The sequence below is a fragment of the Salvia hispanica genome, chromosome 5 (assembly GCF_023119035.1).
Source record: "Salvia hispanica cultivar TCC Black 2014 chromosome 5, UniMelb_Shisp_WGS_1.0, whole genome shotgun sequence".
In the NCBI taxonomy this organism is placed as follows: domain Eukaryota; kingdom Viridiplantae; phylum Streptophyta; class Magnoliopsida; order Lamiales; family Lamiaceae; genus Salvia; species Salvia hispanica.
Window position 1 is genome coordinate 40,169,090 of NC_062969.1, and position 12,171 is coordinate 40,181,260.

Here is a 12,171-nt window from a genome sequence, read left to right on the forward strand (position 1 = left end):
TTAGAGTGTCATTAGTAGGTTGGCTGATTATGACACTAGTCATTAATTCTCTAGCATGTGTTTTCATTTCCTAGAAAAGTTGTCTCGTATTCCATCTTTAATTAGTAGAGATGGAGAGTCTTTTGTAAGTTGAACCATTTTCATCTATCTAAGTATCAGATTTTCTCCCTGAAAACTCACCTCCATAACAACTCCTAAAACAGAGACTATACAACCATTATCTCAATCAAAAACAAAGATAAACATACAACCTATCAAAAATAATAGTACATTAAAATATAAACAAGATAAAATAAATTATATTCTACTACATATAAACTACCACAATAGTCTCCACCCAACAAGGTGCCTTCGTAGGCTCCACGCGACGAGGTGCCTCCATAGTCCCAATGTACCTAAGTTCCTGCTGGCGGGTAATTTCATCCTGCAGATCAAGGAAAACAGTACTTGTCTGAAATACAGCTGCACAAGTTCCTTGAGATGCCTATAGTTACACCAAAAACATGAGTATATCATTACAGAAATTTGCACTTACATGTGCACTAGAAATTTGCACAGACTTGCAAAACTAGAAATTCGCACGACAAAACAAGCTAAAACACTAACTCAATTTGAATGGGTTTCTAAGAATTAATCATTCTTGGAAATGTTTCCAAGGTAGAATGATTAAGATAAATTAGTTGTGTGGGGAATACCTATATATGGGTGGTGTTTATCATTTTGAAAGAGTTTTTAACATGCCAAAATCACCAAATTTCCTCCAAACTATGCTTCTTCCTATTCCAAATAATTTACATAAGTGAATTCACAGCCCTTAAAACTTTAAAAGAAAATAAAAATATTGTCTTGTTTGATTAAATGTAATTACATAGTTTATGTTAATGGGAAATGTGACATCTTTTGTGGGACAAACTAAAAAGAAAAGTGTGGCATCTCCTCGAAAGACGGGCTGTAAGGACATCGCACACGTGGTGAGATATGATCATTATTCACTAATTAAGCCGCACCATCAAGAATGGCGATCATCCCCGGCACAGCTCCGTTGCTCCGGATTACTTCCAGCACCTTGTTCACCTCATGCAAATTGTGGGGAAATCTGGCTCCTGCCAACAATAAGGAAAGAGTAGTGAATAATGCGATAAATTACTATTTTTAGTAGTATAAATGTGGAGTATATATAATCCAATGCTTACCCTCGGACACTATCGCGGACTCCAGAGCGACCACGGGCTTGTTGTGCTTCAACGCTTCGGAGACCTCATCGGAAAACTTCACAGGTACATTTCCAGTGATGCTGCGGAGTGAGAGAGACATTTTGAGAGACAAAATATTGGCAGTGATGGAGGTCTGGTCTCGTGGGTTGATTTTATAGTAGTATGAGTAGAATGAATACTGGTACAGATACATTTAATAATTTATTGCATCATACTTTATGTTAATGGTTGCATTTGATAGCAGAATTTCCATTTAATAAATTATTAGAATGGTTAGTAGAATCAGGTGGGATAGCACCTGAAAACAACATAACACAATTGGTTAATGGTTAGTGCTATTGTTGTTAAGAAACACAAATGGAATTAAGCAACTAACCTTTAATTGGTTAATGGTTAGTGCTATTGTTGTTAAGAAACACAAATGGAATTAAGCAACTAACCTTTATTCTTTATTCTGCTGTTGAGATAGAGAGTACTTATCTGAAATACAGCTGCACAAGTTCCTCGAGATGCCTATAATTACACCAAAAACATGAGTATATCATTACAGAAATTTGCACTTACATGTGAACTAGAAATTTGCACAGACTTGCAAAACTAGAAATTTGCACGACAAAACAAGCTAAAACACTAACTCAATTTGAATGGGTTTCTAAGAGTTAATCATTCTTGGAAATGTTTCCAAGGTAGAATGATTAAGATAAATTAGTTGTGTGAGAAATACCTATATATGGGTGGTGTTTATCATTTTGAAAGAGTTTTTAACATGCCAAAATCACCAAATCTCTTCCAAATTATGCTTCTTCCTATTCCAAATAATTTACATTAGTGAATTCACAGCCCTTAAAACTTTAAAAGAGAATAAAAATATTGTCTTGTTTGATCTTGTAAGTTCTAAATGTTATGTTGCGTGGACAATGAACGTCTACGGAGATGATAATTCTTGGGCTTAGACATCTACTTATTGGGCCGGGAAATATTCGTGGAATGTTCACAAGACTATAAAATCCGAGGATTTAGGTGTAAATTAAATGAAGTTATCCATATATTATGAAATAAAAAGGAAAAAATGTGACCACATTGTAACTATATAGAAAAATAGAAAAAAAAAACTCATACTAAAATACTAAGTATTCATCTAGATTGAAAAATGAAATAAAAGAAAATAAATAAAACCTAGAAAAATAGAATTGACAGATTCCCAAACTGAATGTCATTTATGCCAATATAAAAAAAAAATCACAAATTTGCCTTTGAAAGACCATGAAAGATCAATTATTATTAGGGGCCACGTGGGCTTTGATGCCTTGGTAAATTTCATGGTTGTTTTGATGCCTTGGTAAATTTCATGGTTGTTCCATTTTACTATCAACGTCCTAGACATAGTATAAAATAAAGCCGATATATTATTATTTCCCAATCATATTTATACACGAGAATATCAATATATTTTATTTTAAAACTATTGATTGAACCGATACAAGATCGTAAAAAATTGGAATAAAATAGTATGATCACGAAATTTGCAATTAAATCGATACAATTATAAAAATTTATTAATGAATTTCAGAAATAAAATGCATAAAATAGTGATATGTATTCACTTATTTATTTGCCGCCCGAAATCCCACATCGCAGACTATTACCCTGTCTCTGCTTCCACACGTAGTACCCTTCGCTTCCCACACTTGTACATTTGATACCGAAATTTACCGAACTGCCCACGCAACCATTTGAATAGTACTCCCTCCCACAAAAGATGACACACTTTCCTTTTTAGTTTGTCCCACAAAAGATGTCACATTTCCCTTTTTGGAAAAAGTTCTCTCTCACATGAATATAAAAATTATATTTTCTCTCTCCATTTAACACACAAAACAAAACCTCCTAAAATCCCGTGCCATTTTCAAAGTATGTCAACTTCTCTGTGACGGAGGGAGTAGTAGCGCAGTGGGCGTATTTATTCATTTGTGCTTATTTTTAAAAGGGCTTGAGCCCGATGAATATGCATGGGTTCAATTAGTATTTTGCCACGGTGGAAAAAAAATTTTGGACTGATTACTATCTTATTATTTTGTATTAATATAAAAACATACGAATATGAATGTATACAATTGTGCATGCAACGATTGTCCACTCAATAGGGAAAATTACATAGATTTTCAATGTGAAAAATCCAAAATACCAAGGTAATTTTCAAACAAACACTCAACCTAATCAAATTTACAATTAATTTAAAAACGTATTTCCCCGAAAAATTGTTCAATTTTAGTTCCAGATAGAAAATGGAGGAAGAGGAAGGAATATACCTCAAATGGAGGAAGACACTGCGGTGTTTGAAATCCAGTCCTATTAACAAGCAGTGTCGCGTTACTGGATCGCAAATTTGAGAGAAAAGGAACTAATTCTACTCTCAAAAGCAGCAGAAATTTGGAGGCGGGGAGCCGAGTTGAGAAGAAATCGGTTCAGGGAGAAGGATATAGATTTTTGAAAAATGAAAAAAAAAAAAAAAAAAAAAACGATTTGAACCACGCCAAATTTAGAGCTTCTTTGTCCTTTTTGTTTATTTTCATTATTCATTTACATTTGAATATGTTTGTAAACAAATTTTATAAAGTAAAAGTAGAAATAATTAATGACGGACATTATGCGGTCAGTAATTCCGTTACTAAATACCGTTTTTTTTCTAAAAGAATTATGAGAATGGGAATGGGAAAACTGCAAGTAATGAATAGCGAGTACAAGCATTTGCTCGCAACTCCACCAAAATTTGCGACCATGTGCTTGCAACCATGAGATTTTTTTGTAGTGTTTATAAATAGAGATAAATTTTATTATTCTATCGATTCCCAAAATGTAATCTTATATAATACTACATTTTACTACTTTTAGTACATGTATGAATTTTTCTATCTTACGCCATATTACTTTCAATATATATTAATTTATAGCAAACCCTTGACATGCACCCGACCCGACACCCCTACCGCCCTACGCACTAGTGTGCGTGCCCATTCCCTCCCCCCTTCTCCTTCCACCTTCGCCGTCTCCCCATCACGATCTCCTACATCCTCCTTTCACCGCCTCCGTCTCTTCATCTCCTCTCCTTCCATTGACGAGTACATCTGCCTTGTCATGCGTAACCCACACCGTTATCGTGCACATGCGCACGGTAGAGTGTATCTTAGTATTACTCACGCTGCACATGATAAAACTTCCATTCACTTTTGACCCGAATTTTACTAAATTGGTTGAATGTGTTGCAAGTTAAATTAGTGATTGTAATATGAATCACATTTTTGTAATAATCATATACTGAAATATAATAATAAAAATATAAAAACATTTTATTATGAACATTTCTAAAGTGACAAAATTTGATAAATCATGGACACAGAGGATTATCCTTACTAACATGATAAGACATTTTTTTTATATTAAAACTCGTCGCACATTTATAAAGATTGATTAAAGTAAGTCATTTTATTGTGGACACTTGTATAATGTCAAAATTGCACTTTTAATCATGAACTAAATCATATTTTATTTTGATGACTATAAAACACGTGTATTATAGCCATTGGCCCGATTGGTAATATCGATATTTCTCGTTCTTTTCAAAAATTATATTGAAGCATAATGCAAAAAATAATTGCTGGAAGATTTCAAGCCACAATCTCTATAAATCTCGTTTCATACCTTGTCACTGTTTATTATTATCCATTCTTATAAATTAGTAATGATAAATTTTGGATGAAAATGAAATTGAATCAGTGCTAAAAGCCTAAAACCAACTACCGCCATGGAAGCTCTAAAAGCTTACTACATGGAGTATTATTTTCAATAATAGAGTTGATTTATTATTTACTTATGGCGTATGAACCACCATTTTCTCAATAAATAATTAATCATCATGAACAATATACCTAATTAGATGTAACATTTTATTGACACACCCCCATTCGATTGATTGTAAACTCTCTAAATTGCGTGAAAATAGGATATGTGTTCAATATTTGGGGCTGATCAAGAAATTGATACGAACCTATATTTGACTAATCGGTTTATAGCCGGCGAGTGGCGACTATACCAGAGTAATGTTCGATAGACATGTTAAATTAATGCAAAATAATTAATTAAGATGATCTTTTAAGATAAGGATACATTATCTTACTCTTTTGGTCGGTTAAATAATCCACACTTTTTAATTAATTCGCTTCAGGCTTCAGCGGGCCGAGATGGATTTTGATGGCCTAACATAATCTTATTTTATTTAACAAACAACCAAATAATCCATATAACTCATATATCTTGGCCTTATCTAGTTATCAAACAAGCACTTTTTAAAGAACAAGAAATTACCCTTCGGTGCAGGTAACTTGCCAAACCAAAAACTTTGCATCCTTAGGACCGTTATAATTATGGTCATCGTTGACTTCAGTCCCACGAATATAAGAGCATCCGCAATGGTTGGCTAGCCGATCAGCTAGCCGAACCATTGGAGTAGGCCAGCCGAATTTCGGCGAAAAAACCGGCGTGGGCTAGCCGATCGCGTGTGGCTGGCCGATGCGCTGGCCGCCATTGTGGCGGCCCGATCGGCCCGATCGGCCAGCGCTATTATTTATTTATTTTTTTAATTTTTTTTTTAATTCTTTTTTTTAAATTTTTTTTTAATTCTTTTTTTAAAATTTTTGAAAAATTATATAAACGCGATTTTCTCTATCTCTAAATTTCTGTACAAGAGTAACATCTAGCGATTGACAACAACAACTAGCCCAATACAAAATTAAGACCTAAAACAAAAGAAACATGTCATACCGGCTAGCGGCAAACTATAACGGATTCAAGGCATACTAACATTTTTTAATGTATTTTTTTAATAAATTAGTGAGGAGTAGAGTGGGGCGGTGGCTCGTGTGTGGAAGCCCGGATTTTTTTTTATTATGTAATTTTTTTTATTTTTAGTTAATGTACTTTTTTTTATATAAAATTAATGAATTTTCCCGTATATGTCTCGTAAATTTAATTCGGTAATTTAATCATAATTTTAATTCCGTAAATGTAGTATATTTTGAATTATTTTTTTATTGCGGTGGCATGGCCTATTTGGCCTAAATCTGATGTGGCATGTGGATTTTTTAGTGTTGCCGACGTAGCAGGGGAGAGAATGGCTGGCCTATTGCTGGCCTAAGCACCATTGCGGATGCTCTAAAGCCTTCCAGTATAATCCTCTATGATTCTCACACAGAATCCACAGTTACTCCCTCCGTCCCATAAAAGATGGCATACTTGGGCAATGATACGAAATTTTAGGGATGTTGTTTTGTGTGATAAGTAGAGAGAGAAATTAGTATATTTATATTAGTGTGAGAGAAAAAAAATTTCAATATGACATCTTTTGAATGACAAACTAAAAAGGAAATTGTGATTTCTGTTATGGGATGGAGGAAGTATTTTTTATTGATAAGGATATTTATTATCACTAAAAATAAGTAATTATTCTTCAATACTCATATGGCCCAAAAACTACTAGGAGTAGTATTTTCTACATATCTATTTCATCAATTGAACAAGAAAATGCAGCAACAAATCAATCACATTGCTGGAAGATTCCATGCCACAATCTCATTTCATACCTTATCTGCAAAAACATTACACTATTAATTAGTATTTCTTATAAATTGTGTAAATATAATAATAATGAAATTAAAATTGGATCAGTGCTAAAACCATCAGCTCTCCGCCATGGAAGCTCTAAAAGCTTCATCTTTCCCCTCATTTCACCGCCACACCATCACAACCCAAATCCCCAGAAAAACTCTCGAAAAACCCATTCCAATCATCCCATCATCTCGTCGAATCGCGCCAATTTTGAGATCGAATTTTAAAATTTTCACCGCGGTTTCTCCCGCCGCCACTTCGACGGATGAAGAGGTTGAATCGGAGAAGAGGGAGGAGAGATTCAACTGGTACGAGCACTGGTGGCCGGTGTGGCCGGTGTGCGATCTGGATAAGAGGAGGCCGCACGCGAAGAAGGTGTTGGGGATTGATTTGGTGGTGTGGTGGGACCGGAACGAGAATGCGTGGAAGGTGTTCGACGATAGTTGCCCTCATCGATTGGCGCCGCTTTCGGAGGGGAGGATCGATCAGTGGGGGCGGCTGCAGTGTGTTTACCACGGCTGGTGCTTTGGCGGCGCCGGCGACTGCAAATTCATCCCTCAGGCGCCGCGCGACGGCCCTCCGGTGAGTTCAGTGCCGATTTTAGTGATCTTTGTTTGATTTTTTGCATCAAAAGTGAAAATCCCCAAATTCAATCAAACAAATTGATTTGATTGAATAGTAAACAAATTGAGTAGAGTACTAAAAAGAATAATAAATTATTTAAATCATTTAAAAATATAGTGCTCCTATGTTAAAAAATTCAATTCCTATAGATTGCCATTCATGTAAAACTGACAAAAAATAAACAACTAGTATACTTAAAAGTTAAAAGGAATGAAATAAAAGAAAACAAAAATACTTATTTTTCTGAGACGGGTGTTGTTACTTCAATTGAATATATATTTATGTGGCATGTTAGGTGGAATGTACATAAATTTTTGTAGTTTTGATTGCAAGGTAATCAATGGTTGATGCTAAAGTTTTGATTGAATCTTGGAGCAAATAGTGTTGTTTTATGAATAGTGATAGTGATAAAGCTTAGAGTTAGAGAAGAGAATCTTGAAAAAAAGATGTTATTCTTTAACATTTCATACTGAAAGAGGCTGAAACTGCTACTGAATTAAGTTAATTATGCAGAATACTGTTTTTGGATTTTTCTGAATGATCATTTTGAAGTAGTATTACTTTTAAATTGCAAGTATTCTTGAATTGTGTGTGGCCATTGCTACATAAGGCAGTGCTTCATATTTCAAGATTTTGAACTCGAATTTCGCAGGTCCACACTTCCAATAAGGCGTGTGTAGCCGCTTATCCTACTTGCGTGCAAAACGGCATTCTTTGGTTCTGGCCGAACTCAGATCCTCAGTATAAGGATATACATTCGACGAAGAAGCCACATTATATCCCGGAACTTGACGATCCATCATTTACCCATTCGATGATAGCAAGGGACATAGGTTATGGGTAATGTTATCAAATCTTGGCTACATCAAAAACCAGATTTCACTTTTACGTCGATTTTACGCCTGATTTTAGTCTTAGTCCAAACAGATTACTAGTTTTGGGGTGTAGAACTGCATCAAAACTTCGAACTGAATAAGTGCTTGTGTTGAGGTTGATGCTACGTTGATCTTTTCAGGTACGAAATCTTGATTGAAAATCTTATGGATCCAGCTCATGTTCCATATGCACACTATGGCATAATGAGAACAGCGAAAGTGCCCGAGAGATAAGTAAATCTATGCACAACTTCGTCTTACGTTATTTTTGTGTTGTTTTTCTGAGGCTGACGGTGAATATCCTGCACTTTGAAGGCGGACAGAGAGGGAGGCAGACCAATCGAACTAAGTATTCAGAGACTGGACGTAAACGGGTTCACATCAAAGCAAATGTTTGGAGAGAACAACTTCATAGCGCCTTCACTGTACTACGGCCATTTCTCCCCAGGCGGAGGTCAAAGCACGGACAAGGCACCATCAGATGGGAAAAATGATGTACGTAGTCGACGCATGATTTCATACTTGTATATGTAGTTCGTCTACTGTATTCAATCATCGTGGGTTTTCTTGGGTGCAGGTGGTGTCATCCCCCATTCCCCCTTCGAAAAAAGTTATGCTCATTTTCTACTGCATCCCGGTTAGTCCGGGTTATAGCAGGCTGATCTTCGCGTCTCCTAGGAACTTTGCTGTCTGGATGGATCGAATCATTCCACGTTGGATGTTTCACATTGGACAGAACTTGATCCTTGATTCAGATCTCTATCTTCTTCATTTGGAGGTGACTTAACCATATTCTTTTCTTTTGCAATATAGATTTTTGAATTGTGATAAGATCTTTTGTCAATTTTACTTGAAAATCATTATATAAGTATATAGAATGATTATATTTGAGAAAGATGGATGTATGGTGAATCAGGAAAGGAAGCTGAAAGATGTTGGGGCTCTCAATTGGCAAAAAGCTTGCTACGTTCCGACAAAGTCAGATGCCCTCATCGTGACATTCAGAAGGTGGCTAAACAAGTACGGCGGCACACAGGTCGACTGGAGAAATAAATACACTGGAGAGCTTCCGCCCACTCCCCCACGAGAGCAGCTCTTCGACAGGTAAATAAAACTCCTTCTCCCATTATAAGTGGCTCGTTACTTTTGGGCACGTAAGATTGTGTTTTGTGTGTAAAAAAACATCATTTTTTGAAATGATTGTTGCCTATAATCTGGTTGCGGTTGACATGGCACATGGTCACTATTCCATTGGGAGCATCCTTAGTAACTCGAATACGGAATCTCATGCTCAATTTTGGGAGTATCTCGAGATAGTACACATACATCGAGAGACTAACTTTTCGCAGATGCATTATTTCATCATGCTTATGACTTCAGCTTGAGTTTCCATTCCCTTACCCCCTCGTTGTCTGTCGATCGGTGGCTCCTCCATGGATTACTTTGCATATTTTGCGTTCGGTACTTGTTATTCCCCGTTTTACCCACCAAAAAATGATTGTTGCTTCGTTTTGTGAATGGCCTCAGGTACTGGACTCACACGGTGAGCTGCAGCAGCTGCAGTGTCGCGTATAAACGCCTCAATGCGTTGGAGATCGCCCTTCAAGTTATCTCGGTTGCTGCAGTTGCGGCCGCGGCTGCAGCCAAACAGGGTGCAATCTCCATGGCTGCAAGATATTCTTTGGCTTCAATGGCTGTGTTGTGCTTTGTGGCTTCAAAATGGCTCTCACATTTCATCTACAAAACTTTCAGATACCATGATTATGATCATGCCTTCCGCTAAGGGGCTTGTAAGTTGTAACTGTTAATGTTATACAAAAATTAATTAATTTCCTCTTAACCGATTCAATTGGTTGGCGATTCACGGTCAAACCGGTCAATTGAATTCTTATCTCTCGCAATTTGAAAATCTAGGATTGGAATTGATGTCCTTTCGTTGATTCCTCCCTTTCCAATTCAAAACGGCTCAAAGTTTGACTAGTTTAAATGTCCAAACCAGACCAGACCAAGTACCATTCATGAAAGAACCGATTGAACTAGTTGGTCCAGTCCGAGTTTCAAAACGTTGTTGCTAACAACGATGTACCTGTCGAAGAGATGCTCTCTTGGAGGAGTGGGTGGAAGCTCTCCGGTGTATTTATCTCTCCAATCAACTTGTGCGCTGCCGTACTTGTTCAGCCACCTTCTGAACGCCACGACCAGGGCGTTCGGACTTTGTCGGACCGTAGCAAGATTTATGCCAGTTGAGGGCCGCAACATTTCTTAACTTTCTTTCCTAACAAGGCATGAAACACACATTGTTCTCATACATAACATTTTTGGCATCAAACAATAGCTCATCATGTATAGTAACATAAGGGCAATTCACCTCCATGTGAAGAAGATAGAGATCTAAATCAAGAATCAAGTTCTGCAAAATGTGATGTATCCAACGCGGGACAATTCGTTGCATGCGGATGCCAAAGTTCCTAGGAATCGCGTAGATCAGCCTACTATGGCCCGGACTAACCGGGCGCAGTAGAAAACAAGCATGGCCTTTTTTCTCCGGGGGGAACGGGGGATACCACCACCTACATGAACACATTATGTCGAGACATTATACACAGACAAACTGCATTAGACATACGATGAAGCATAACTCAGTTGGTAAGTTGTTATCCCTCCAACCAATAGGTCGAGGATTCATTAAGGTAAACTGGAAACTATTAATATCGAATATCGACCACCTCGGATGATGCCTTGTTAGTGATCTGGCCTTTTTTTGGCGCGAAGTAGCCGTATAATAGGCAAGGCGCAACGAAGTATAGGGAAGGGGTTAAATGTCGTTTTAATAATAACACCTTAAGAGTTAGTGTTTAATTAACTAAACAAGATCAATGATCTGGAGATGCGAAGTGCGAAGTCTGTTCATCATGCTAGGGAAAAGGAAAAAACTCTCATTTCATTTTACCAAATGAATTCAAATGCAATGCCAACACCACTATTTTCCTTAAGAATGTTAGGTAGCATTGGCCATTGGGTAGTTTAGAAATAGTATTCCCTATAGTACTACAATATTAGAGTATTAATATGTAGTATTACCTAAAAATAAAGAACAAAAGCAAATCTAACTAATTTGTTTAGCAAGCATATAGCATTGGCCATTGGCCAAAATACCCTAATGCTGAGCTTTAATGTTTTTAAAGCTCTATAGTTTTATGAATTTAATGTTTTTAACTAAAAAAATCAGAAGATAGACCTATTCATTTTTTCAATAATTTTAACTATACAAAATAATAAATTAAATGTTAATTTTTAGTACTTAATAAAATTAATAATATCAATAATAATTGTCAAGATATTAGATTCAAATTAAATGTATAAACAAAATAAATAATAAACCAAAGTGATGATCACTAGGAGCATGACTTTATTAACAAGAATTCAGTCTATGTGATCCAATAAAGAATGTGACTTATTAAAAAAATCAACCCAATCTCAAACGAGTAGGTAATAAATACTATATTAAATAGTATTACGGCTAAAATCAGTACCAACTACCAACACTGTATAACGAATGCGATGAGACTTGCTCCACGTTGAATAATAGTATTTACTAAGCTACCAAAGAATAACAAGATAACCCTTTCATGCATGTCACAACTCATAACTAGCTCGATTAAAAAATTTGCTATCTCAGGAGTCAGGACCATTATAGTTATGGTTGGAGTAGGAATATGGATATCGGGTATTGGGTTTACCCATATCCGACCCGATATTCACCGGGTATTGGATGCCCAATATCCAATTATATGGGA

At 36.3% G+C, this 12,171-nt stretch overlaps 2 protein-coding genes across 2 annotated transcripts; one reads left to right on the top strand and one right to left on the bottom strand.

Moving 5' to 3' along the window:
- Positions 1-877: 877 nt before the first annotated feature.
- On the bottom strand, positions 878-1,323 carry LOC125187434 (pseudouridine-5'-phosphate glycosidase-like). Its single transcript, XM_048084028.1, has 2 exons — positions 1,194-1,323; positions 878-1,103 (listed from the first exon to the last, which is right to left on the bottom strand). Exons 1-2 carry the CDS (start codon positions 1,312-1,314, stop codon positions 997-999), a joined length of 228 nt encoding a protein of 75 aa, XP_047939985.1. The 5' UTR covers positions 1,315-1,323; the 3' UTR covers positions 878-996.
- Positions 1,324-6,910: 5,587 nt separating this feature from the next.
- On the top strand, positions 6,911-10,214 carry LOC125188264 (protochlorophyllide-dependent translocon component 52, chloroplastic-like). The gene is made up of 7 exons (XM_048085033.1): positions 6,911-7,457; positions 8,152-8,339; positions 8,515-8,604; positions 8,683-8,869; positions 8,952-9,152; positions 9,291-9,478; positions 9,902-10,214. Exons 1-7 carry the CDS (start codon positions 6,960-6,962, stop codon positions 10,155-10,157), a joined length of 1,608 nt encoding a protein of 535 aa, XP_047940990.1. The 5' UTR covers positions 6,911-6,959; the 3' UTR covers positions 10,158-10,214.
- Positions 10,215-12,171: the final 1,957 nt, after the last annotated feature.

Coding starts and splice junctions, on each gene's coding strand:
- LOC125187434 (XM_048084028.1), bottom strand. CDS start 1,314: ATGTCTCTCTCACTCCGCAGCATCACTGGAAATGTACCTGTGAAGTTT. Junction 1,104..1,193: donor GTCCGCGATAGTGTCCGAGG/GTAAGCATTGGA, acceptor TATTGTTGGCAG/GAGCCAGATTTCCCCACAAT.
- LOC125188264 (XM_048085033.1), top strand. CDS start 6,960: ATGGAAGCTCTAAAAGCTTCATCTTTCCCCTCATTTCACCGCCACACC. Junction 8,870..8,951: donor CATCAGATGGGAAAAATGAT/GTACGTAGTCGA, acceptor TCTTGGGTGCAG/GTGGTGTCATCCCCCATTCC. Junction 9,153..9,290: donor TCTATCTTCTTCATTTGGAG/GTGACTTAACCA, acceptor ATGGTGAATCAG/GAAAGGAAGCTGAAAGATGT.